The sequence below is a fragment of the Podarcis bocagei genome (genome assembly GCF_964188305.1).
Source record: "Podarcis bocagei genome assembly, chromosome: 11".
NCBI classification, from domain to species: domain Eukaryota; kingdom Metazoa; phylum Chordata; class Lepidosauria; order Squamata; family Lacertidae; genus Podarcis; species Podarcis bocagei.
Genome location: NC_138136.1, coordinates 56,522,880 through 56,550,061, shown reverse-complemented (window position 1 = coordinate 56,550,061; position 27,182 = coordinate 56,522,880). Strand labels below are relative to the sequence as shown.

General features: G+C 46.3%; 1 protein-coding gene and 1 long non-coding RNA gene across 2 annotated transcripts; both read right to left on the bottom strand.

Moving 5' to 3' along the window:
- Positions 1-960: 960 nt before the first annotated feature.
- LOC308597455 lies at positions 961-20,359 on the bottom strand. Its single transcript, XR_014013002.1, has 3 exons — positions 20,298-20,359; positions 2,572-2,672; positions 961-1,086 (listed from the first exon to the last, which is right to left on the bottom strand). It is a non-coding gene; the product is annotated as an uncharacterized lncRNA (long non-coding RNA).
- On the bottom strand, positions 7,368-8,773 carry LOC308597353 (peroxiredoxin-5, mitochondrial-like). Its single transcript, XM_081213270.1, has 2 exons — positions 8,401-8,773; positions 7,368-7,814 (listed from the first exon to the last, which is right to left on the bottom strand). The coding sequence occupies exons 1-2, from the start codon at positions 8,680-8,682 to the stop codon at positions 7,605-7,607; spliced, it is 492 nt and encodes a 163-aa protein (XP_081069396.1). The 5' UTR covers positions 8,683-8,773; the 3' UTR covers positions 7,368-7,604.
- Positions 20,360-27,182: the final 6,823 nt, after the last annotated feature.

Here is a 27,182-nt window from a genome sequence, read left to right as displayed (position 1 = left end):
CCGGGAAAGCTCATGAATAATAAATAAGCTCATGAATATGCAAATAAAGTGGCTCCGGCCCTAAATAGGGCAAGCCACGCCCCCCAGCCAGCCGATTGGCTGGCTGGGAGGTGTGGCCAGTCGGGATTCCCCTGTTCTCGCGGGATTTCCGGCCGGGGCTCTCCGATTAGGGCGCGCGGCTGGCTGGCTGGCGAAGGAGGAGGCGGGGGACGGCGGCGGCGCTCTGCTGGAAGGGCGCCCGCCTGAGATTATTGGGGGGGCTGAGCCCCCCCAAAAAATTTTTTGAGGGGGCTCGAGCCCCCTCAAGCCCCATGGAGTCGGCGCCTATGCTTTCTGTAATGTATGCATGATGTCAACTCCTTCTGTAATGTATGCATGATGTCAACCCCTCCTTTCTGTAATGTATGCATGATGTTTCTGGGGGTGGGCTTGACCTAGAGGATGGGAATTTCAAAAGTTTTTATAAGGTCTTGCACACCATCTTTCTGGGTCTTTCCTCTCTCCTGCGAGTGAGGGGAACACCCTGTTGCAACAGTTCAATAAAGGCCAAGCCTACAGGCTGCTGTTTTGCTCCAAGTTATCCTGGTTGGTGTCTTTGTTTTTGTCCAAGGGAGCCCTCGGATTTTTCCGTTAACATATTCAATGTTCTGTGATTTCCCCCCATTGCTACTGCCCTCTGGAAGGACACTCTTTTGCCATATATAAAAGCAGCAGAAAAACCAACCAACCAAAGTTGCAATTTAAAAAGTTACAGGATTTCAGCAGGAAGTTACAAGACAGTCACTGACTGAAGATGAGGCAGGACATGTTGGGTGTTTGGAGTTAACATGCACAGAGAAGCTGAAAAGAAAGAACACTGGATCCTTGTTGGAGGAGCACGGATATATTCACACTGAGGCTCTGAGAAGGAAAGCAAGAAATCTACATTTATTGCAGGAAGTAAATACTTGATAGGCAAGGCCTCAGAGTTATATTTGCTCTTTCACGTGCATAGGAGAAACACACAAGGAGATCACATTTCCTGAGGTAAGGATGAAGAAGGAAGTAGGAAATGAGGCCAGCAACCCTGAGAGTATCAGTCTAACCCTGAAGAAAGATCAATAGGTCAGCACAGGAAGGACAGTCTAGGAAGCTTGAAGGTTCATCTCTATCTACCTTTCTCATGCAGTTATATCAGCTGAGGGTGTCTTCTGCAGTGCTGAAAATGGGATTGCATATAACCACCATGAGCGCAAATAATCACAAATGCACAACAAAAGCAACATCTGGAGGCTCCCCAACAAGACCTTTTTCTTTGCTATGCTTTCAGAAGTTGAAGCTTAAGATGTTTTCTTCTCTTATAATTTATTCATTCATTCTATGTTTATGTCACATTGCCTAAGTTTCATAGATATTTCATACATTGACTTGGTTGATTAGATTTTTGGCTGTCCACGCTGCCCCAGAAATACACATTCAAGGACGGCATAAAAATATCACAGGTAAATAAGATGCTGGCTGTAGTAGCATAATCAGCACACATAAACATGCATTGATAAAGTGGGTAGAATTTTGATGTTTGCACAACTCTTTTGCTACACATCTTTTCTTGCAATAAATAAATAAATAAATCAATGAGAGGAAGGGACAAGTTTATTTATTTGCTGAAAATAAAACAAGAATTCTCAAGCACTTTCTACACTGATAGCAAAGTCTACCACCTGCCATACTGAGTGGAGCAGAGACATTTCTGCAGTAGTTTTAAGATTTTGGAATCAGCTCCCCAAAGTGGAGCTTTAGAAGCAAAATGTAAGGTCTGTTTGTAGGGTGACTTTCCATTGAAGATCTTCCGACCTCTTTCCCCCCATGCATTTGAAAAAAAACTCTTTAATTCAAGAGGCTCTATCAGTGGCGTAGCGTGGGGGGTGCAGGGGGGCCGGCCGCACCAGGCGCAACATCTGGGGGGGGCGCTCGCACTCGCAGCTCTCTGCCCCTAGGGCAGAGGGGGCGCAAATTACTTGCCTTGCCCCGGGTGCTGACAACCCACGCTACGCCACTGGGCTCTATGTATCTAACCATTGAATAGCTTTTTTAAAAAAAATGGTCCATTTTAATTGATGTGACATTTGAGTGCTGCCATTTTATGTTTTTAACTTGCCGCCTTGCTTAAAAATAGAGGAAGCTAATTTGTACTGAGTCGTGTCACTCCTCTATTTAGCTCATTATTTCACACTGACTAACACCGGCTTTGGGGCAGGGATGGGGAACCTGTGGATGCTGTTAGCCTTCATCTCCTAGCCTCTTTGACCACTGAGCCATGCTGGCTGGGGATTGTGGGAGTTGGAGTCCAACAACATGCAGAACGCTACAAGTTTGCAACCCTCCCTGGATATGCCAGGGATTGGACCTGGGAGCTTTTGAACCCACTCTGCCACAAAGCTACAGCCTTCTCCAAATTGCTGTAGCTCAATCAAAAATTGTGCATTTTTACTGTCCATTTTAAAATCCTTTTGCAAGGCCCTTTGGGTGTTCTGGACGAGAAAAGTAGAATACAAGTAATAAATAGCAATAAAAATAATGATGTGCTTTTACAGGCGTTTGGGTGCTGAAATTGCCTGGTTGCACAGCTGACAGTTTTTATTTCTAACTCCTTTTCTTCACATCCTGCCTTCTTGGGTTCTAAGCAAGTTACACTACAAAAATAAACACACACACACACACACACACACACACACACACACAGACAAAGTGTGTTTTAAAAGTGTGTATTTTTAAAATAGGAACACCACCCTATAACACTGTAAATGTGTCAAGAGCACAATTCTACACATTTTTACTCAGAAATACGTAAGTCCTGCCAGTTCAGCAGGGCTTACTCCCAGGAAGCTGGGTTGCAGCCCAAGGCTGAATTCCTAGGCACTTTTACCCAGTAGAAAGTAGCCCAGTATAGAACATAGTGCAGCTCACATCTGCGTATACACAGATACGTAGGTTTGGTCTGCATAAAATGCTAGATAACAGCAGCAATACAAAATACTGACATCAGCAACAATTCAATAACCTAGCTATGCATTAACTACCAAAGGTCTTACATCACAAGAGGGATTGTGGGTGGAAACAGTGACCTCAGGACATGCTCTTCTGAGTGCAGTGAGTCAGTACCAGAATACGCTTTAAAGGCTCTTTCTCTGGGTTCCATTAATTTTCACTTATCTCATCTCGTTTTGCCTACCCCTCCCGAAGGTACAAAGCAATGGACATTGAAGGTCTGGGAGATTACTGAGCAATAAAGGGCAACCCTACCATTAGGCAAATTGTGTGGACTCTTTCTTCTACAGCCAGAAATGCCCAGTTCCATCTAGTAATCTGGGATCTATTTGATGATCTTAAAGGAGAAGGAAGTGTATGTGCCCATATGGAAGTCTCGCTGTCATTTATACTTATTTGTAAATGAAATTGTTGGTTTTTCTCCCCTCCCCCAACTCAAATTGTTTGGTGGGACTCCTTGAGCACTAGGAAAGGCTAGTCTTAAAAACTATTACAGTGGTACCTTGGTTCTCAAACTTAATCCGTTCCGGAAGTCCGTTCCAAAACCAAAGCGTTCCAGAACCAAGGCGCACTTCCCCATAGAAAGTAATGCAAAATGGATTAATCCGTTCCAGGCTTTTAAAAACAACCCCTAAAAGAGCCATTTAACATGAATTTCACTATCTAACCAGACCACTGAGCCATAAAATGAAAGCAATAAACAATGTACTGCAGTCGCAGAATCAATCAATCAGTAGCTGAACTGGGTTCCATACAGCCACAAAAACAAACAAAAAAAGAGCTGCGAAAACAAAAAGGCAAAATAAATAGCAAAAACAGGCCCCAGCGTAACACTCAAAACGGAAGTGTGGCACTCAAAAAGGAAGCGTAACATTCAAACGGAGCACGTTCAGCTTCCGAAAAGAGTTCACAGACTGGAACACTTACTTCCGGGTTTACAGTGTTTGGGTTCCAAGTTGTTTGAGTACCAAGGCGCTTGAGAACCAAGGTACCACTGTACTACCATCAAATGAAGTCAAGGCACTGATGGGGGACATACATATCTCATGGCTTCCTGGATCTTATTGGTACAGCACTTATCACTCTACCACTCCATTCCTGTCTTTCCCCTTAGATACTATTTTTCTTGGCAGAAATCCAGCAGCTGCCGCTCTTCCTGGCATGGAGAAAGGGGCATCGGATGCCAGTGTGGTGTGAGAGCCAGTGTGGTGTAGTGGTTAAGAGCAGTGGACTCGTAATCTGGTGAACCGGGTTCGCTTCCCTGCTCCTCCACATGCAGCTGCTGGGTGACCTTGGGCCAGTCTGAAGTCTCTCAGCCCCACTCACCTCACAGAGTGTTTGTTGTCGCGGAGGAAGGGAAAGGAGAATGTTAGCCGCTTTGAGACTCCTTAGGGTAGTGATAAAGCGGGATATCAAATCCAAACTCCTCTTCTTCTTTCTGTCTGCTGTGCAGCCATACCAAAGCACAAACCCAACGTCAGGAAACTACACAACACATCCCTCTTGCGGAAATACATGTTCACTTGGGACACAGACACCCCTTTCTTTAAATTTAACCAGGCAGTTTTGGAAATTGATGCATATTCTTGGAGATATTGCTCTTTTCATTCAGATTGCTGCATGCGGAATGACTTTCCCTCTTTGATTCTGGACTCGCTGTCCTTTTCTCCCTCTCCCTCTCCCTCTCCAGATCAGACACGGAGAGGAAATTGGGCATGCACACATTTCATAGAATCATAGAATCATAGAATCCTAGAGTTGGAAGAGATCACAAGGGCCATCGAGTCCAACCCCCTGCCAAGCAGGAAACACCATCAGAGCACTCCTGACATATGGTTGTCAAGCCTCTGCTTAAAGACCTCCAAAGAAGGAGACTCCACCACACTCCTTGGCAGCAAATTCCACTGTCGAACAGCTCTTACTGTCAGGAAGTTCTTCCTAATGTTTAGGTGGAATCTTCTTTCTTGTAGTTTGGATCCATTGCTCCGTGTCCGCTTCTCTGGAGCAGCAGAAAACAACCTTTCTCCCTCCTCTATGTGACATCCTTTTATATATTTGAACATGGCTATCATATCACCCCTTAACCTCCTCTTCTCCAGGCTAAACATGCCCAGCTCCCTTAGCCGTTCCTCATAAGGCATCGTTTCCAGGCCTTTGACCATTTTGGTTGCCCTCCTCTGGACACGTTCCAGTTTGTCAGTGTCCTTCTTGAACTGTGGTGCCCAGAACTGGACACAGTACTCCAGGTGAGGTCTGACCAGAGCAGAATACAGTGGCACTATTACTTCCCTTGATCTAGATGCTATACTCCTATTGATGCAGCCCAGAATTGCATTTCATTTCCCCAAGGGATCTGAGTAAATGTCAAATCTAGCAGAGCTAATCCAAACCTCGAAAACCATGTAGAACCAAAAGAGGAAGTGGGAAAGTGTTTCAGGAGTCCAACTTCCTCTTTCAGTTCTATGTATTTTTCAAGAGAGAAAATGGTAACCACTTTCACTGAGCAGTAAGTGGGGGTCTCAGAGGCCTCAGGGGTACCTCTGTGACCACCAGCACCATGTTGGTGATCCCTAAATTAATGTTGTTGTTTAGTCATTTAGTCGTGTCCGACTCTTCATGACCCCATGGACCAGAGCACGCCAGGCACGTCTGTCTTCCACTGCCTCCTGCAGTTTGGTCAAACTCATGCTCTTAGCTTCAAGAACACTGTCCAGTCATCTTGTCCTCTGTCATCCCCTTCTCCTTGTGCCCTCCATCTTTCCCAACATCAGGGTCTTTTCCAGGGAGTCTTCTCTTCTCATGAGGTGGCCAAAGTATTGGAGCCTCAGTTTCAGGATCTGTCCTTCCAGTGAGCACTCAGGGCTGACTTCCTTCAGAATGGATAGGTTTGATCTTCTTGCATTCCATGGGACTCTCAAGAGTCTCCTCCAGCACCATAATTCAAAAGCAACAATTCTTCGATGATCAGCCTTCTTTATGGTCCAGCTCCCACTTCCATACAATTTGCAGAGTAGCAGAACCCTGGTCCGTGGGCAAAGACAGCTCATGAGATGGTGATATGATTAAAAAAAGTGAATGATATACAAATGGAAACTCACCACTTCCCCTGCTTAGAAAATGGACTTGTGAGCCAAATTTTCAATGGCTGTGCATAAAATCGGCTACTACTACTGGAGACCAGATTAAGGTTATTTTTTGGAGGGGGCAGATATGGACCACCAATCAACATTCCTTTTTTTGAATTTTATTTATTTATTAAAGTTCTTGTGCTACCTCGGTAAACATTCTCATATTACATCACAAGGCTTATTATACTAAAATTTTCAACATGTATACAAAGTTTATATACAGAAAGAAAGAAAGAAAGAAAAAGAAACAAGGACAAAAAAACTATTCCAAAATCACATATGTACCAACACTTTAGACTTCCTGTCTTTCCCTTTGTATATTCCTTTTTTACAAATGAATGTACTCTTATTGTATATTTCTTTACATTTTATCTAATACATTCCTATATCAATATGTACCCTTGGTCTTAATTTCTCAACTCAGTCTCTCTCCAACGTCAATTGAATGCTAGCATAGATAGCGAACCTTTACTGTATTTTTGAACATATATCTTATATCTACCCCACTTTCCCATAATTTTAGTTTTGAATTGCCTCTCAGGCTATTTGTAACTGCGCCATTTCAGCAAATTCTTGTAGCTTGTTACGCCAGTCCCTTATTGTCAGGACATTCCTGACAAGCACACACAAAGTTGCATTATTGTGAGTCAGGCCATTGGTCTCTCTAACTCAACATTGTCTAATTTGACCGGCACTTGCTCTCTAAGATCTCCCTTTTCTACCCCAGCTTCAGTTGCTTTGGAGTGGGGAGCAGGGATTCTGGCTCTCCCCTCCAACCCTCCTGTGGAGTGGAGAGCCTCAATGCTGGCTGGGAAGGGCTGAACAGGAAGCAGCAATGACTGAACTGGAGTCTGAACAGAAGGATGCAACCTTGTTGGCTAGAACCAGACTCTGCTTTCAGAGATGGGAGCAGAACCACCTGCCCCAATAAAGTGTGTGCTTGTAAGCTTGACATTCCCACAATGTCAAGAGAGTCTCACACCTGAGCATGCCATACTTCATCTTTCGAAGCTAGGCAGGAGGGCTGGGTGAACTTGTTGGGACATCTTCATTGCTTCTGTCCAGTTCTGAACTTATCGCTCTGCTCCTAAACTCCTGGATTGTGACACCTAAGCCCTGTGCCCTCTCTGCTGAGCCTATATCGTGACTTGCCTGAATAAAGATCTCTTTCTTACAAGCAACACCTTCTGCCTCTGTGGGTCCCCATCCCCCCCAGTATAATTTTTATTTCAGGCAATGATGTCCAAGATAATGGAGTCAAGACAGTGAGGGGATTCAAAGCAGCTACATACATATCCCTGCCCTTGTAAAGGCCAAATCCTAGAAGCTGTGAGGGGGAAATAAATCAGCCCACCATCCCTAGTAAGAATCAGGTGAGGGTGGGTGGTTTTGTGCATCTCTTGCTGTCAGGGTTTAGGAGATGGGTTAACAGCCAAGGTGTCCCAGGTCTCAGAGCTGAGATAGGATGTTGTTGGCCAAACTGCAGGTGAGGCCTGTGCCATCTTCTTCTATGTTGAGGGCCTTCACCACACCATCTTGGACTACCAAAGAGAACCGTTTGGATCGTTGGGTCCCAAAAAGTTCCCTTAGTGGCTCTTTGTCCAGCAACAGGTTTGTAGCCTTCCCATATGCTCCTGTGGGATCAGCCAACATCCGGACCTTTCCCTTCTTGGAATACCAGGTTTGGAATTGCCCAAGAAAGATGTAAAATTATTTTTGTATGCTACAACTGCTGCTCGTATTTTGTTTGCTAAAAAGTGGAAAGCCCAAGAATTACCAACAATAGAAGAATGGCAGATGAAGATGGTGGATTTTTCGGAGCTGGCCGACCTGACCGGAAGAGTCCACGACCAGAAGGAGGAGGATAATCAGGAAGAGTGAAATAAATTTAATGATTATCTAGTTAAATTTGTTAAGTTAAATTGATTGAAAATAGCTTGCAGATACTTAATTGGCTTAGGATTTTATTTATGTTAAGTGATGAATTAATATGTTTAATTCCATAAGGTGAAGATTTAAGGATGTTAATGTTTAAGTTAAATTTCATAAGAATTGGGATTTGGAAAACCGTTAAAAGGACATGCAATGAAATTCAACCAAGGGGAAGCGAGGAAGTCACTTAACAAAGTTAATAAGTGTAATTTTCAATAAGGCTATGATTTAAGTTTGTTTGTTTGTTTATTTATAATATTGTGAAAACCAATATTTTTTTTTGGAAAAAACAGCAACAACAAAACATCCGGACCTTTCCCTCGGCTTTGTGAGCCTTTCCCCACTCGCTCATGACGAAGACGTCGTTGACAGACAAGCAGGTGATGACCTCCACTCCTTTGCCCTTCAGCTGTCCTGCCTTCTCCACATAGCCTGGGAGGTGGGTTTTTGAACAACCTGGAGTGAACGCACCAGGCACCCCAAACAAGATCCCCTTCTTGCCTGTGAAGAGGCTCACCACATTCACCTTGTTGCCGGGGTCACCCTCGTAGACCTCCACACTGGGCAACTTGTCTCCAGCCTTGAGGGCCACCATGGCTGGTGCTCCGGTTGCAAAGGCCCGCTGAACAATCCCTGCTACCGCCCAACCCTTTCCAAGAGGGGAGCCTGGACTTGCTCCCCAGCGGTGACTCCTTGTTGCCATGGAAATTGTGAGAGTGACAGCTGCCACGGCAACCCCGGCACTTTGTAGTCCTCCTCCTTCAAGTCGTGCCTCTGCCTCTGTGTTTTGAGTGGAACCAGGACAACTGCCTTATACAAGTTAGACCATTGCTCCATCAAGCTCAAAGCCATCTACACTGACTGGCAGTAGCTCTCCAGGGTTTCAGAGAGGGGACATTCCTAGAGATCCTGGGGGCTGAACCTAAGACCTTCTGCATGCGAAGCAGCTTCTCTGTCCCCGAGTCGCCATAACCCTGTCACCTTTTCCCTTGCACCATGCAGCAAAATGACGCCAGGTCTGCCAAACTGGCTCTCACACAGAGTATTCCTAAGAATAGGTCAGTGTTTTTCAACCACTGTTCCGCAGCACACTAGTGTGCCGCGAGATGTTGCCTGGTGTGCCGTGGGAAAAATTGAAAAATTCGAAAGATTTTTAAAAAATTAAAAAGTCAAATTTTTGCCCACTAGGCGGGCGCCGGACTGTGTCCACCCTATTTTCCATCCGTCCTGGGTGGGGATCAAATAGGATGGGATTGGATGAGAGCGGACAGGCGGTCCGCTCTCATCCGATTCCCCATAGAGAGCAGCGGGGCTCTGACATCTCCCTCTCCGCACACAGTGCGGAGACGGAGCTGTCATCCGCCGGCTCAGCGGGGATCAGCGAATCGATCCCCGCTGAGCACAGAACGGTCCGCAATGTTTGATTCCAGCCAGAATATCAGCTTTGTGTTCAGCCAAACAGGCCCAGGGTGCGCACTGAATAAAGTATTTTATAATTTTTCTTATTTCTGTTTACTTACTATTTCATAATAAAGTAATTATAAAATACTTTCTTTGTGTTTATTTGATTCCTATTCAAGAGAATTACTTTATATATAGTCAATATAGGCACAGAGTTAATTTTTTAAACATTTTCTAATGGTGGTGTGCCTCGTGATTTTTTTCATGAAACAAGTGTGCCTTTGCCCAAAAAAGGTTGAAAAACACTGGAATAGGTTTTGATGCCAACCAGTTCACTAAGGCCTTTACACACATACCGTATTTTTTGCTCCATAAGACACACTTTTTTCCTCCTAAAAAGTAAGGGGAAATGTCTGTGCGTCTTATGGAGCGAATGCATGGTCCCTGGAACCAAATTGCACAGGGGCAAAAAGCAGATCGTGCTTTTATTTTTAGAAAGAGGGAAGGGAGTGTTGAAACAAAGCCACTGAGCAGCTGATCGGCAAGCAATCGGGAGGGAGATAAGGGACGCTAGAGATAAAGGAGGCTGCCTGGGAGGGGGGAGGTAAAAGCACATGGATCCTCAGGATTTTTGCATTGGGTCACCCCAAATTCACCATCAAATCACATAGCATGTCCATGGCTATAGCTTGCACCAAAAAAATCACGCACCCACTGTTTCGTGGGACCGCAATGGCTCATAAACGTGGTTACAAAGCACGGATCCACATGGATTCTCAGGATTTTTGCATTGGGCTACCCCAAACTCACCGTCAAATCACATATTATGTCTGTGGCCACAGCATGAACCACAAAAATCATACATCCACTGTTTTGTTCAGAATATTTTTTTTCTTGTTTTCCTCCTCTAAATACTAGATGCGTCTTATGGTCAGGTGCGTCTTATGGAGCGAAAAATACGGTGCATGTGCATTGCTTGAATGTCAAGTACCAATGACTTGAGTGTGTGTGTGTGTGTGAGAGAGAGAGAGAGAGAGAGAGAATGTTTCATTACCAATCTCCACAGATAACTGTCCATATATCCACAGCAGACACAAAATGAGTCAATTCACATGTTCAGCTGCAGGTTGTCAACCGTTAAGTTGTCAAGTGATGAAAAAAACCAAGCGGAAAAGATGGAGGAGTGTGAACAGGCTAATGGACCAAATCAGTAGTGATGGTGTTGGGGGTGGAGTTATAGGGCTTCCCTCCCAAGACCAGCTCATCTGGATGAGGCTGGGGTGAAGAAAGGGGGTGGCAAGGCTGTGACTCCCTAGTGGGAGTCCTGGACTGGCTCCACTGGTGCACTGGCGCAGCCTTGAGCTCGCCACCTCCCTGCCCCAGCTCCGTCCAGGTAACCAGCAGCAACACCAGTGCCAGGTGAGTGGCTCTGCCCAACCACAGGGACTGCTAAACCCACACAAATGCTAAATTGAAACACAGCTCATACGTACAGGCACATGCTAACAACTCACTGGCTGTAGTATCAAGTGGTAGCTTGCACGTGTGAACCAGCCATATAAGAAGCAAGCTCAGTTCTCTTAATGTAAAGGTAAAGGTACCCCTGACCATTAGGTCCAGTCGTGGATGACTCTGGGGTTGCGGCGCTCATTTCGCTCTATAGACCAAGGGAGTCGGCATTTGTCCGCAGACAGCTTCCGGGTCATGTGGCCAGCATGACCAAGCCGCTTCTGGCAAACCAGAGCAGAGCACACCATTTACCTTCCTGCCAGAGCGGTACCTATTTATCTACTTGCACTTTGACATGCTTTCGAACTGCTAGGTTGGCAGGAGCAGGGACTGAGCAACAGGAGCTCACCCCATTGCAGGGATTCAAACCACTGACCTTCCGATCAGCAAGCCCTGGGCTCAGTGGTTTAGACCACAGCGCCACTTGCATCTCAATGTAGATGCAGCCAAAGCAGCAACATCTGCTGGCGTGCCTGAAGACCCGACCTCCCGACTGTCTTGCTGGCTTCACCACACCAGCCCAGGTGCTTCTGCAATGCGCGCGCACACACACACAAAGAGGAGAGGTTAGCATGCTTTAGCAGATAAAATCCACATGGAGCAACTCAACCCCAAACAGCCTGTTGATGACTGAGCATGCTCAGCACCCATGGAAGGCTGGCTAAATGCAGAAGTGGGAAACAACAAGAACATATGGCAGAGGGCGAATGCAATGGAATATCCTGAAAGAATAGGGACGTGGGTGGCGCTGTGGGTTAAACCACAGAGCCTAGGACTTGCCGATCAGAAGGTTGGCAGTTCGAATCCCCGCGACGGGGTGAGCTCCCGTTGCTCGGTCCCTGCTCGTGCCAACCTCGCAATCCAAAATCACATCAAAGTGCAAGTAGATAAATAGGTACCACTCCGGCAGGAAGGTAAACGGCGTTTCTGTGTGCTGCTCTGGTTCGCCAGAAGCGGCTTAGTCATGCTGGCCACATGACCCAGAAGCTATATGCCAGCTCCCTCGGCCAGTAAAGTGAGATGAACACCACAACCCCAGAGTCGGTCACGACTGGACCTAATGGTCAGGGGTCCCTTTACCTATCCTGAAAGAAGGTGGTTTCATTTGGCTGCAACCCTGCACAGGAGCCCACATCAAGGGTGGACTTTGGTAATGTGGCACCCTGAGCAAGGACAAAAATTGACAACCCCCCAAAAAAGAGGAAAATTATTTTCACAATAATTCCTTTTGGTACAGCTGCTTTTAAAATGGATCTTTTCAGTAGGCACTCATGTTGTTGTTGTTTTGCTCCCCCTTTGCTCATCGCTCTGCGAGGAATCTCTCGCAACACTCTAACTCCGGCGGCACTGCCCCAAACTGCAACATTTAGTTGTGGGTCCCACTTCCCAGAGAACAATTGCAGAACTCCCCTGTCTCCAGATCTCAAGTGAGAGGCCTTTCCTTCTAGGAAACAGATCAGATTTCTGCCTTTGCTGATGCTGCCTGTTCAAAAGGACCTGGACCAGGGGCGCCGACTTATAAAAAATATTGGGGGAGCCCGCGAAAGCTCATGAATAATAAATAAGCTCATGAATATGCAGATAAAGTGGTGCCGCCTCCTCGTGAGCGAATAGGGGAGAGCGTGCTGCGCCTATTAATCAGCTCCGAAGGAAATTGGGTGGAGCTTTTGCTCGGGAGGGAGGGCAGGAGGCATGCAGCCCGACCCCGTGCATTTTGGGCTGGGGGAGGGGCGGCAGTGGCGCTCTGCTGGAGGGGCACCCGAGATTATTGGGGGGCTGAGCCCCCCCAAACGAATTTTTGAGGGGGCTCGGGCCCCCTCAGGCCCCATGGACTCAGAATGTGGCGACTGCTTCATTCTGAATGAACACAGAAATTCTTCTTTGGGGATGGATGGATGGATGGATGGATGGATGGATGGATGGATGGATTTATTTATTTATTTATTTATTTATTTATTTATTTATTTATTGTCACTCACTTAAATATTTATAAACCACACATTCATAGAAAACAAAACAAAGGAGTTTAAAACATAAAAAACACAACACTGCAATAATAGCCATAAGAATACTAATAACATATCGAATAAAACTGATGGGTAAAAAAATGATCACAGAATGGTGATCATTTTCCCAAATGTCCCTCCCTCTCATTATATACATATATTCTCCGTGTTTGTGTTTGTGTTTGTGTTTGTGTTTGTGTATGTGTGCATATATACCGTATTTTTCACTCTATAAGATGCACCAGACCATAAGACGCACCTAGTTTTTGGAGGAGGAAAACAAGAAAAAAAAAATTCTGAATCTCAGAAGCCAGAACAACAAGAGGGATTGCAGCGCAGTGAAAGCAGCCATCCCTCTTGCTGTTCTGGCTTCTGTGATAGCTGCGCAGCCTGCATTCGCTCCATAAGATGCACATACATTTCCCCTTACTTTTTAGGAGGGAAAAAGTGAGTCTTATAGAGCAAAAAATACGGTACACACACACACACGCATTCTCGCAGCTCAACTGTGAAACAATTTTCCTTCTTTTTACAGTAACCTAGTGACAGCACTGTCCTAAGCATGCTTTTATTCTGAAGTATGTCCCAATTGCAGCTTAACAACAACCACAAGAAAGAACAACAGCCGCAACAACCATGTGCACATCCCAGCATTTAGAATCATATGATTGTAGAGTTGGAAGGGACCTCAGTGGTCATCTAGCCCAACCCCCTGCAATGCAGGAATCTCAACTACAGCTGCCTGAATTCAGGATCTCAACAATGCCTACCAGCTGTTTCCTTTTCTCAGCAAGTTTCTATCCCTTAACTGTGCAGTAGGGAGACCCAACCTGGTTCAGGCAGTACCATGGAGGAGTGTGCGTGTGAAATAGATAAATGTAAGAAACTGGTGTCTGATTGCGGCAAACAACTCTTTTAATAGTGTTGGCCTTAGCAGGGGTGGCACCATTGAGCTTTGTTTCAGGCTGAAACATTTGGGACCGGCCCTGGCATTAGGCAGGCTGAGGGGGCCTCTTCAGGCAGCAGATGTTGAGGAACAGGACCAGAGGGCCAAAGATTCTTCACACCTGCCTTACATGGTGCTAGAACATTTCCCCACCTACCCTATAGAACCTTATAGCAGACTTTGCTGACATGATGCTCTGTCAGTGTTTTGGACTACAACTCCCATCAGCCCCGGGCAATGTTGGTTGTTATTGGTGGTGGTCCAAAGGACCAACAGGGCATCAGATTTGTGAAGGTTGGGTTATAGGCTTAGGCTGAAGTGTTTCCTAGCCCTGCTACTGAATTCTAGGTCTCCATATGCAGTGCAATAAGCTTATAAAATGCCAAGCTTGATAAAACTCCATTTCACAATGCAAGTGAAACATAACGATTAGAATGCCACTCCCCACATTTTTTTAAAAAATTACACGCTTCCTGCAAGTAGAAAGCTAGCACATCAGGGAGAAAAGTTTGAACTCGGCCCTTTTCTCTGCAGTGCAAATTCTCTATTTCAAGAGAGCTTTTAGGATAGGGAGGCATGAAAAATTGGCAATTCTTAACTGCAGTCCATTCTAGAACCCCCACGTATTGCCACCTCTTGGTACTCAGGGGATCATCTTAGTATTCTCCAATCGGAAACTCTCTGGATTTTTCTGGACTACAATTCCCATCAGCCCTACCAGTATGGCCAATAGTTAAGGATAGTGGGAATTGTAGTAAAAAAATAAAATAAAAAATCTGGAGGGCATCTGGGGAAAGATGATCGATGCCAATGAGAAATACTGGGAACTGAACTTGAGAGTTTAAAACAATCTAGGTTTTTTTTGGGGGGGGGGGTTAAAAACTGTCTGGTTTGTCTTTATTCCTGTTCTTCACACAACAAAGAACCTGTGTGTTTTGCCAAAGGATGGAGGCAGACTGTAACTCAGCGGTACAGCTCTTGCTTCTCAAGTAGAAGATTCCAGGTTCAATTCCAGGCCTCTCCAGGTAGGGAAGGAATATCCCTCTCCTAAAACACTCAGTGCGGGTGGTGCTGTGGTCTAAACCACTGAGCTTAGGGCTTCCCGATCGGAAGGTCAGAGGTTCGAATCCCAGCGAAGGGGTGATCTCCCATTGCTTGATCCCAGCTCCTGCCAACCTAACAGTTTGAAAGCACGTCAAAGTGCAAGTAGATAAATAGGTACCACTCCAGCGGGAAGGTAAACGGCATTTCTATGTTCTGCTCTGGTTTTGCCAGAAGCAGCTTAGTCATGCTGGCCACATGACCCGGAAGCTGTCTGCAGACAAACATCGGCTCTCTCGGCCAGTAAAGCGAGATGAGCGCCACAACCCCAGAGTCGTTCGCGAATGGACTTAACTGTCAGGGGTCCTTTACCTTTTTTAAAAACCCTAGAAAACCTGCTGCCAGTCACTGTTGACAGTACTGAGATGAATCAGTAGCCTGACTTGGAACAAGGCAGCTTCCTGGTTAAGAGCTGGATTTCATATTTTCAAAAAACAGGGGAATAAAAATCTGCCTAGCACTCAAAGAGCCCCCTTTGAATACCTACAGCAACCAGTGGCATAGCGTGGGGGGTGCAGGGGGGGCCGGCCGCACCGGGCACAACATCTGGGGGTTAGGGTTAGGGTTAGGGGGCGCAAATCCACGGGTTAGGGGGCGCAAATTACTTGCCTTGCCCCGGGTGCTGACAACCCATGCTACGCCACTGACAGCAACCTCCCATGTCTCTGATACAGACTGCATGGCTTCACCACCAGCCAATCATCTGCAGCCTTGCCTTGCTTATCATCTCTAGCCTGGTAGAACTCAAGTTCTGGAGAACTTGAATGGCAGCATGCTATTTTGTCTGGCCTAATAAAGCTACCACCCAAATGTGGATTCTGTATTTTTTCCCTCACTGGGTGACCTTAGGCCAGTCATTGCCTCTTAGCCTAACCTACCTCGCAGAGTTGTTGTGGGGGTTAATTGAGGATGGAGAGTGCCAGGTAGGCCACCTTGAGTACCTTGGAGAACAGGGTGGGATAGAAATGCAATAAACAAACAAATAAAGAACATGGCTGCTTTTGCTTTTTGCAAGAATAAGGCGGTAGGATTCTAGGGTGTACCATTCCAGACTTCAGACAGGGAGTTGTATTAAGGAAGGCTCCCCACATGCAAAAGGAAAACTTCCTGCATTTAATAAAGTCAGCACACAACCATTTTCAGGATGCCCTGGTTTTCTCAATTTTATAAATTACAATTTGAGAATAATTTTTAAAGATATGCCCCCCTCCACCTACATTCTGATATACTAAAGCCTAGGATTGTATCGTTCACCTGACCTTGTAAAATAGGTAATTCGCCGCTAAAATATCCATCCCCTATTTTATTTTATTTTTTATTTAATTCAGCTTGAGCTAAGAGCACGTATATATTGCAACGCCTACTGAATTCTCCGGGGTTCGCCCTTCTTCTCCTCTCCACCGATGGAGGGATGGCCGATGGAGATGACTGAAAAAGTAGCGTAAACGGTTTGACGTGGCTACCTCGATAAAGTAGGGCACGAAATGCGTGTGTCATTGGGGATGCGGAGGGAGAAGGGAGGGTGAAATCATCCAAATGTGAGGCTATAAAATAAAATAAATAAATCTCGATTTTTAAATAACTTTTTTTGAGAAGAAATCGTCTGTTGGGCTCCCCAACTGAGGCTGCAGCCCTAGTGAGTCACATTGAACTCAGTGTGCAAATACTCCGGAGTAGATACGAGCAGGATTGCTCTGGAAATGTACCCGTCTCAGGCGGAGGTTATTAGGGAAGCATTTCCCCTGAAGGTGCCACATTAAGGGACAATATATTCTCTGCAATAATTGATCGCTTTAGCAGGCCAGATCAGCTGTTCCTCCTGGATCCCTAAGGGACGGTTCCTGTTGTTTTGAAGTTGGTTCGCTCACTTTATTCAGTAAAAAGGAAGCGATTCCCTCGTATCTGGTCTATTTCAAGCTAGATACGGCAAGAGGAAATACTCCCCCCCCGCCCCCGTGGACTCCGATTCAGAAGAAAGAGCAGGCTTTGAGTCAGATCTCAGGAGAGCTTAGCCTCAGAATCTATTCTGGCGAGCATCGTCGTTGGAATATGTGGAGCGGATTGATTCAGACGTGCATATTATTCGTGGCACCATTATGGAATGACTTGGTGGCATGCGTGGGCAATCAGAGATCTAAGTCCAGGGGGCTAGGATTTTCCATATCGTAGTAAAGGACTTCAAATTCAGTCCCCGCCACCCAACCCCCGCCCGCCACCCGCAACTGACACAGTTCACACGTTCAGGTGCAAAGGAGGTGCGAGCATGTCACTATTTCTCTACACTTCAGTAACTCCTCAGCTATTTATAAAATAGAAACTTGGTCGTCTCTACTGACGAAGCATTGCACTTAAGGCGATGGGAAACATGAACGTTCTGTGGCCGGCCATTCACACGTTCAAGGGGTTAAACATACCTGAGCGGGTCAAATCTAAGTGCATATAGAAATCAAATGATTATAAACACGCGTAAGCAAGGCCCTTTAAGGCTATCAGTCTAATTTATACGGTTGAGAGTCCAGAGAGGCAACGTCAATCAAACATGATTCATAAAATCTGTAGAATAATGTCTGTACTAAAACCTATGTATCAGTCAAAGGGTGTGCACGTTCCTAAAACACACAGAACTTTTTTCCAGACTCACTCTACAATATATGCAGAGAGGCAGAAAACGCATTTTGCAACGATTCTGGAGAGCCAAGGAAAAGCACAATTCTTTCTCTGGAAGAACATTGAAATTAGAAACCTGCATAACGTGGATTTCTAATATCCATACTCATACTTCTGACAACCTTGGATTTAATTATTATTATTATTATTATTAAAACCATCAGCGCTACAATTGCCTTTTAAAAACAACAACAACATCCAGCTTCAGGAAGAGTCTTTTGCCAATGGAAAATCTGCCAAACTGCACTGTGAACGTTGAGAACCAATCGCTTTATTGTTTTAAAAGAACCTGCGGCTCTTGTTACAGTGGAGAGTGGACCAAAGATAATGGAAAGGTAAAGAAGAATACATTCCTGCAACCTGGCTTGTTAGACGAGTCCAGTACCTAACTTGCTTTCGATTCTGAATTCTCAGGAATTTAAGAACGTCGGTCAGAGATTGTCAATACACTAATATTTCTTCGTGGGCACATTGATAATTACTTATTTTTAAATCTTACTGCAATGTCCCTTCTACTAGCTATTACGCGCCCTTGGGGTTTGCTGACCGTTTCTTGGCCTTTTCAGAAGAAGTGAGTTTTTCTGCCAAATTATAGGACACGCGGGCACCGAAAAGGGACCACGCCTGCAAATAATAAGCCCTGACAAACGAGGCCGGGGCAAGCAGATTTTTTTTTTAAATGGGAAAAAGAAGGAAATCAAATAGCCTCATCCAGGAACAGCGAAGCTGTGCATGTGGGTGTACAATGTTTCTATTGCGCGATTTCCAAGCCACAATGCTCTCCGTGTCTACTCAAGTCCCGTTGAATTCAGTGTCACTTACTCACGAGTAAGAGAGTATAGGACTGCAACCTAAAATGTGCTTGGTCTGAGCCGAGGGGACTCCTGTTGCATCTTGGGGGCCCGATCCGCTTCCAACAGCCGAGCTATTTCGACCGAAACCGGCTTCCAATATCCAACTTTCCCCGGTTGCTTCGGGTGTTGGTTTCAAATGCCCCGAAACATCTCCGGCGCAACAGTTTTGTGGATCGCTTCTTTGGCGTTTTTTGGTAGGTTTTTAAATCCACCTTTTTCTTCTTCTCCTGTGTAGAGTCCTTAAAGTGTTTACCTCGGGATTGTCTCGCTCGTCTCCAAGATCGCACTCGCAGCCTGGAGGCGTTGGAAGTTTGGTCGGGGCATATTCACCCCACGCGGTGGGCCAACTATCCCGGGGTGAGCTCTCTCTTACCCCGGAGTAGCCTCGCCGCCGGCCATCAACCTGCCAAGAAGAATCTAACTAGACTTCAGGCGCGGGTGCGTGGTTAACGTGCTCTTCTGCGATACACTACCTGAAATCGGTTCCAAAGGGCGAGTCGCTTCGGATTAAGCGCCCCAAAGGCAGCTCCAGCGCCTTAGGGAAAGCGTCTGTGGGATCCCAACTCCTCCGCCTCTAGGACTACAAAGACATCCATCTCCCCCTAACTCATTACCTTCGCCTTCCCTTCTTAAACCCTCAAAGCGGATTCCAATCCTACTCCAACATGACCGCTCAACTCCCTCCGCTTCCTAATGGAATGAAACTAAGCGAAGGAAAGGAGCTATGAGAAAAGTACGTGATGCGGGTGGTAGTGGATCAGCAATCCTGGCTGCCGGTGGAAATAATTCTCAGGAAATACACACGACGCTTTGCAGACCTTTCCCTCTGGATCCAGCACGCAGCTTGGGAGCCGAGTTGCTCCGATGTGCTGAAACCGGTTTACACAGCCCTCCGCGCTAGGAGACTTTGGACAAGGAAGAACCGGGATCCCGCGGAAAGAGCGGGCACCCCTCTCTCTCCATCACAAGGAAGGGGCTAAAATTTGGCTTCTCCTGACTTCCTCCTCTTGCGGTTTAACCGTCTCCCCCGTCCTGAGAAACGTCCTCGCCACGGCCCCCCCTCTCCTTCTTAGGTATTCCCTGAGCTTCTTTTTATCCCGATCCTGACCTCTAAGGCAACCCTCTGTCTTAATCTGGAGGGATCTTCTGAAGCCGGCGATCTCACGAACCCATACTTAGAAGAAAGCCCTCATAAAATGAGAGGGACTTACTCAAGAGTAAATCGGCAGGGGCAAGGACTACGAGATAAATGCCCTACGATCGTGGCCTTTGGAGACGGTTCCTACGCGCCACTCTACCATATATTCCTTGCCACCCTCCCTTGCGCCTTTACATAAACACGGATACACACACTCACACGACCATTTTTTTTTGGGGGGGGGATAGATTAAAGAACCAAAACCAAACCGTCCTTATGATAAACCAGATCTTTACGCAGCGTTCAAAAGCAAGGCATGAAGGTCTTTCCTCTTTGCCTGTGGTTGATTCCCCCCCCCCCCCAATATTTTCTACTCAACTGCCTCTGAACATGGAGGCTCCATTGAGATCCCGGAAAATTGTCACACCCGTTTCGGTTAGGTCCTTTTTGTTTGGGTGTGTTTGCGCGCGCGCAAGGGACAATGTTGCCTGGACTACAACATCCGCGCGCTCACAACACGCGTTTGGAGCTCCCTGCCGGACCCACAAGTGCCCCCCTCCCTTCCCGCGCCACACTAACCCGCTTTACCTCCTAAATCAGGCTGCTGCTGCTGCTCCTCCTCACGCGTACATCTTGCGGGTCCTCCTCCTGGTAAGGAGAAAGATTGAGCGTCGGGAAACCATCAGGCATTTACATCCAGGCGGGCAGGAATTCGCTCGCTCGCGCGCTCTCTCCCGGGCGGCTTCTCTCTAGCGCAATTAAAAAGGTAGCCTCTTCGCTCAGACGCCAAACGACGCTCTGGACCCCGGACGGGATTGAAGCGCTTGTCAATTATTAGCCTCCGCCGCTGGAAGAGAGATTCCAACCCCCAAGTCCGCCCAGTCCTCCTGCTTTTGCCAGAAGCAAAGGCTGAATCTCTGCGCTCTGATGAACGCTTCTCTCTCTCCCTTTCTCTCTCTGCCTCTGAACTCTCAGGCGGACCGAGAGGAGAACACCCAGTGGGCACGGTGACGTCACCGGCTCCCGCACACTCTTCCTCGCAGGAGGAAGGGAAACCTGGCAGAGAAGAAGGCAGTCCAAGGGTGGGGTAGGATTGGGAGTGGAAGTGGGGTGTGTGAGAGAATTCAGCGGTGCGATCCACAAAGCGATCGAGCCGAAGTCATTTAGCTCTCTCTCGGCCGGTTCCAAGAGTCGGCTCCGCGTCAACCCTGAGCAGAAAATCCGCTTTGGCTCCGGATTCTCCGGTTCCTGCAAGCGAGCTCATCCCGTCTAGCTTCCTCCACTGAAGATGTGGAGCTTAAAAAATAAAGTAAAAGGTCCTCAGCAGTGATTTTCACTGAATACGCTTGTAAAGGGGTGTCCGTTTATGTTACTGGCCTATGTGAGGCGGGCATGGTATAATTTATTCCCTGCCTCCCACTCAATATATCAATGTATTGCATTTTAATGGGGGGGGGGGATAACTGTACAGATGAAGGAAATATCTGGGCGTTAAAGGAGAGTGGTCCATTTGAAAATTATACACGTGACAGCGCTCCAGCTGTTGTTCTTCGGAGTCAGGCTAGGACGACTGTGGAGGTGAACTTCAGCCCCATCCCTTGCTCCCCATTGTTAAATGATCACTGAACCATTATTCAGTGTAGCACAAAATTATTATTTAGAAGGTTTGCAAGTTTGTGTTTATATATTGTAAACCGCCCTGTGATCTTCAGATGAAAGGCGGCATAAAAATTATTAATAATAATAATGTATAATCAAGGTAAATAGAGATTCACAACACCATTTTATCAAAACAGGAGGGCAACAGACATAGAGCACGATCCTATGTGAATCCCAAATTACTGGGAAGTCATAGAATTCTAGAGCTGGTAGGGACCCCGAGGGTCATCTAGTCCAACCCCCCAATGCAGGAATCCTGCCTATTGCGTTACATGAGGTAGGCTCGAACTACCAACATTTTGGTTAACAGACAGTCGCAGTGATCTATTGCGCCACCTGTGGAGACTCATTTCACGTTGGGAAGTCCCATTTTATTGGGAACCCTTTGAATTGGTTAAATGCTCGTGAGTTAATGTGTCTGTAGGATCGGGGTTTCCTTTTGTCCCCCTGGGTTGAAGAGGGCTCCTCCCCAGTTCAGGGTCCGTCAAAGTCTTTCAGTCTCCTGGCATTGCATTCCTAGACAAACCCGGCGGCGTTTGCTTATATGAGTAAACATGGAGAGGACCAGGGTTTGCCCCTACTTCCTGAACTTTGGGAATACAGTTGCACTGAGTTCAGTTCCCAAGGATGATGATGATGATTTTATTTATACCCCGCCCATCTGGCTGGGCTTCCCCAGCCACTCTGGGCGGCTTCCAACAAAATGTTAAAATACCGGAATACATCAAACATTAGAAGCTTCCCTAAACAGGGCTGCCTTCAGATGTCTTCTAAAAGTCTGGTAGTAGTTCTTCTCTTTGACATCTGGTGGGAGTGCGTTCCACAGGGCGGGCACCACTAGCAAGAAGGCCCTCTGCCTGGTTCCCTGTAACTTGGCTTCTCACAGTGAGGGAACCGCCAGAAGGCCCTTGGCACTGGACCTCAGTGTCCGGGCAGAACCATGGGGGTGGAGACGCTCCTTCAGGTATGGCACAGATTCCGGGTTCCACGTCTGTGTTCTGTGAATGATGGCAGCTTAGACCCAATGAGAAGAGGCTCCTGTTCTCCTGCTCTGGAGGGTAGGCTTCAAATTACAAGAAGGCAATTCCTGCTCAACATCAGGAAGAACTTTCTGACAGTAAGAGCTGTTCGATGGTGGAACGGTCTCCTTCAGAAGGTGGTGGACTCTCCTTCATTGGAGTTTTTTAAGCAGAGGTTGGATGAGCAAGGGAACTGCCAGAAGGCCCTCGGAGCTGGACCTCAGTGTCCGGGCAGAACGATGGGGGTGGAGACGCTCCTTCTGGTATTCTGGACCGAGGCCGTTTAGGGCTATAAAGGTCAGCACCAACACTTTGAATTGGGCTTGAATTGGGCTTGTGTTGTCTGCTCATTCCCTTCTAAGGCCCAGTAACCTCCCCGTTTTACCCTAAATGAAGGACATGGGCTATTACTCTCAGGCAGGGAACTGTGCATAAGAGTCATTTAAGATGATGAACTCTCTTTCCTTGGAAAGAGTCATCTTAAATGACTCTTATGCACCCATGGCGTTTCCAAGCTCTCACCCAGGGTTGGTGCTCCTTTGGAGAATTGAAGACATGGCGGAAGTTGTCCTAGCTTGAAGATAGATGATTTATTCACTTATTTACACTTTCAGTCTGCATGGAGGGGGTGCAGATGTTACAGCATGGTCATCTCAAGAGGGGTTTGCTCTCCACAGCAGTGCAACACTCCAGTCCAAGGTTCAATCTCTCCTCAAAACTAAGCCTCCTTTATTCGGTTGCATTCTAAGGGTCAGTTCTTTTTGTGCTTTGAAGTACTAATAGCTAATCCCCTCAGGTGCCACCTAACAAAGGAGTTCACCTGACTTCATCAGCACTTGTTGATAGACTAGGATTAAAGTCTGGTACACACTTAGGACATTTACATAGGTTAATTAACTCTTCGAATGCTAATTAATTGCTGGTGCTCAGAAGTAGGTACCAGTACAAAAACTGGATAACCTCTTTCCAAGACACATTGAGACTGCCTTAGAATCATAGAATCATAGAATCATAGAGTTGGAATAGACCACAAGGGCCATCGAGTCCAACCCCCTGCCAAGCAGGAAACACCATCAGAGCACTCCTGACATATGGTTGTCAAGCCTCTGCTTAAAGACCTCCAAAGAAGGAGACTCCACCACACTCCTTGGCAGCAAATTCCACTGTTGAACAGCTCTTACTGTCAGGAAGTTCTTCCTAATGTTTAGGTGGAATCTTCTTTCTTGTAGTTTGGATCCATTGCTCCGTGTTCGCTTCTCTGGAGCAGCAGAAAACAACCTTTCTCCCTCCTCTATATGACATCCTTTTATATATTTGAACATGGCTATCATATCACCCCTTAACCTCCTCTTCTCCAGGCTAAACATGCCCAGCTCCCTTAGCCGTTCCTCATAAGGCATAGTTTCCAGGCCTTTGACCATTTTGGTTGCCCTCCTCTGGACACGTTCCAGTTTGTCAGTGTCCTTCTTGAACTGTGGTGCCCAGAACTGGACACAGTACTCCAGGTGAGGTCTGACCAGAGCAGAATACAGTGGCACTATTACTTCCCTTGATCTAGATGCTATACTCCTATTGATGCAGCCCAGAATTGCATTGGCTTTTTTAGCTGCCGAGTCACACTGTTGGCTCATGTCAAGTTTGTGGTCAGCCAAGACTCCTAGATCCTTTTCACATGTACTGCTCTCAAGCCAGGTGTCACCCTTCTTGTATTTGTGCCTCTCATTTTTTTTGCCCAAGTACAATACTTTACATTTCTCCCTGTTAAAGTTCATCTTGTTTGTTTTGGCCCAGTTCTCTAATCTGTCAAGGTCGTTTTGAAGTGTGATCCTGTCCTCTGGGGTGTTAGCCACCCCTCCCAGTTTGGTGTCATCTGCAAATTTGATCAGGATGCCCTTGAGTCCATCATCGAAGTTGTTGATAAAAATGTTGAATAAGACCGGGCCCAAGACAGAACCCTGTGGCACCCCACTAGTCACTCTTCTCCAGGATGAAGAGGAACCATTGATGAGCACCCTTTGGGTTCGGTCAGTCAGCCAGTTACAAATCCACTGAGTGGTAGCATAGTCAAGACCGCATTTTACCAGCTTCTTTACAAGAATATCATGGGGCACCTTGTCGAATGCCTTGCTGAAATCAAGGTAGGCTACATCCACTGCGTTCCCTTCATCTACCAGGCTTGTAATTCTGTCAAAAAACGAGATCAGGTTAGTCTGACATGACTTATTTTTCAGAAATCCATGCTGACTATTGGTGATCACAGCATTCCTTTCTAGGTGCTCACAGACTGTTTGCTTAATGATCTGCTCCAGAATCTTCCCTGGTATTGATGTCAGACTGACTGGGCGGTAATTATTTGGGTCCTCTCTTTCCCCCTTTTTGAAAATAGGGACAACATTTGCCCTCCTCCAGTCTGCCGGGACTTTGCCTGTTCTCCAGGAATTCTCAAAGATGACTGCCAGAGGTTTTGAGATCACATCTGCCAGTTCTTTTAATACGTACTCTTGGATGCAGGTCATCTGGCCCTGGAGACTTGAATACATCTAAACTAGCCAAGTATTCTTGTACTATCTCCTTAGTTATTCTGGGCTGTGTTTCCTCTGCTGAATCATTTGCTCCAAATTCTTCAGGTCGGGCATTGTTTTCTTTATCGGAGAAGACTGAGGCAAAGAAGGCATTGAGGAGTTCAGCCCTTTCTGTGTCCCCTGTTTGCATTTCACCATCTTCTCCTCTGAGTGACCCCACTGTTTCTTTGTTCTTCCTTTTGCTACGGACATACCCATAAAAGCCTTTTTTGTTGCTTTTAACCTCTCTAGCAAGCCTGAGTTCATTCTGTGCTTTAGCTTTTCTGACTTTGTGTCTACATGTGCTGGCTATTTGTTTGAATTCCTCTTTGGTGGTTTCCCCCTTTTCCATTTTTTGTACACATCCTTTTTTAATCTTAACTCAGTTTAAAGTTCTTTAGATAGCCACCTTGGCTTCTTTAGGCACCTTCCATGTTTCCGTCTCATTGGTATTGCCTGAAGTTGTGCTTTTACTATCTCCCTCTTAACAAACTCCCAGCCATCATGAACTCCCTTTCCTTTTAGTATTACTGTCCATGGGATCTCACCCAGCACTTCCCTAAGTTTTATGAAGTCGGCTTTCTTAAAGTCAAGAAATTGAGTCCTAGTATGCTTGGCTGCTCCTTTCCGCTGTATAGTAAACTTCAGAAGAGCATGATCACTCGCGCCTAATGATCCTTCCACTTCTACCCCACTAACCAACCTTATAACATCTCCCAGTTATAACATACAAGTTCTAACTATATCCTAATATTCACCATACCTAAACATTTAGCACCGTGGATCTATTTACAATACCATGCTAGCAAACGCTCTCAAGCACAACATCTAAGACCCACCCCTCCCTCCCAAAAAATAAGGGCCCCCAATTTTGTTATGAGAAGAAAATTGACCTAATTCACAATCCATGGCCTAATCATTTAATGGGGCAAGTTGTAAGAAGGTAGTGGAAATGACCAAAGTAAATGCAGTATTAGTCCCTATAAGAAATAAGCTCCCCTCCGCCACAGTAACCGAGCCTGCAGAATAATTGAGGGTGCAGTTATTAATGGTGTGATTCTGACTCCGAAGTAAATCTGACGGATCTTCCTTCCTAATCCATGTAGGAAGACATAGTGGTAAACTGGCATGAAGAATTATTACATAGTAGTTCTACAGACGCTCATTCAGCAATGAAACTGGTAGCACATTTGCAAAGCTAAGCAGGGTCCGGTATGGTTTGAAACTGGATGAGAGACCTCTTGTTGAGATTATTGCATTGCAGAGGGCTGGACTAGATGACCCTCGGGGTCTCTCCCAATTCTACGATTCTATGATTCTATCGTTCCAAGGGGCTTACTTTTGTGTAGGAGGCAGCCAGAGGATCAAGGCAGCCTCCTCCTTCAAGAAACAGAGCACCAAGGGAACGTCAACCCCATCCATGCTTACTCGAAAGCCACACGGAATCCAATGGGACTTACTTGCGAGTAAGTGTGTTTTAGGAATGGAGCCTTCAGGATTTAAATTCCAGCCCTGCTCTGTGGCAAAATCCAAGAGGATTTATTCTTATTCTTTTTGGATGGGGGGAGGGTAGGGGTAAACGTGATTCGGATTGGCACCTATTCGGATTGGTGGTCTCGTCCGTCCGCCCTCAGCCCTCCCCAAATGAAGGCAATCTGTATTGCTCGCACGCCCCTCCGAATCTAAATCTCAATCACTCAACGGTCTAAAGCGGCATTCATTCCCGCGCGTTGATTTGGGATTCGGCTCCATTGAACGCAGCCGGATTTGCTTCCGAGTAAGCACGCGCAGAGAGGATCGGGCTGGCAGCAGCAGGTGAGGTGCTACCGTCCACTCTTATGGATCAGGCACCTTTGCAGTCCGCGGGTGCCAAGCTTGTTCCTCATTCGGAGAATTTCCAAGTGGATTGGGCCCAACGTTTGAAAAAGCTTGGCTAGTACAAAGTGATCAAGATGCGTTGTTTATGAAAGCCGGGCGGTGGTCTTTGTCTGCAGGCAAATTGTAAAACGACGAGGTGTGTGAATAATTATAGTATTTCCCAGCATGAAAATAAGCCAGGCTTTGGAAGGGATAAGGAATTCGGAAGAGGGAGGGGAAACTAATTTGCCATTAAAATTAGGCATATCCCCTCTTCAAAGAGGTTCTGTATCCATTTGTGATTCCTGCTCAGAACACAGACATTCTTTTGATTGAAACTGCGATCCCATATGCTTTTTCTTGGGAGTAGTCTTTCC

Bases quoted from the DNA above. Each gene is read 5' to 3' on its own strand.
- LOC308597353 (XM_081213270.1), bottom strand. From the start codon at position 8,682: ATGGTGGCCCTCAAGGCTGGAGACAAGTTGCCCAGTGTGGAGGTCTAC. The intron at 7,815-8,400 runs GTCCGGATGTTT...AAGAAGGGAAAG, and splicing joins CTCACAAAGCCGAGGGAAAG to GTCCGGATGTTGGCTGATCC.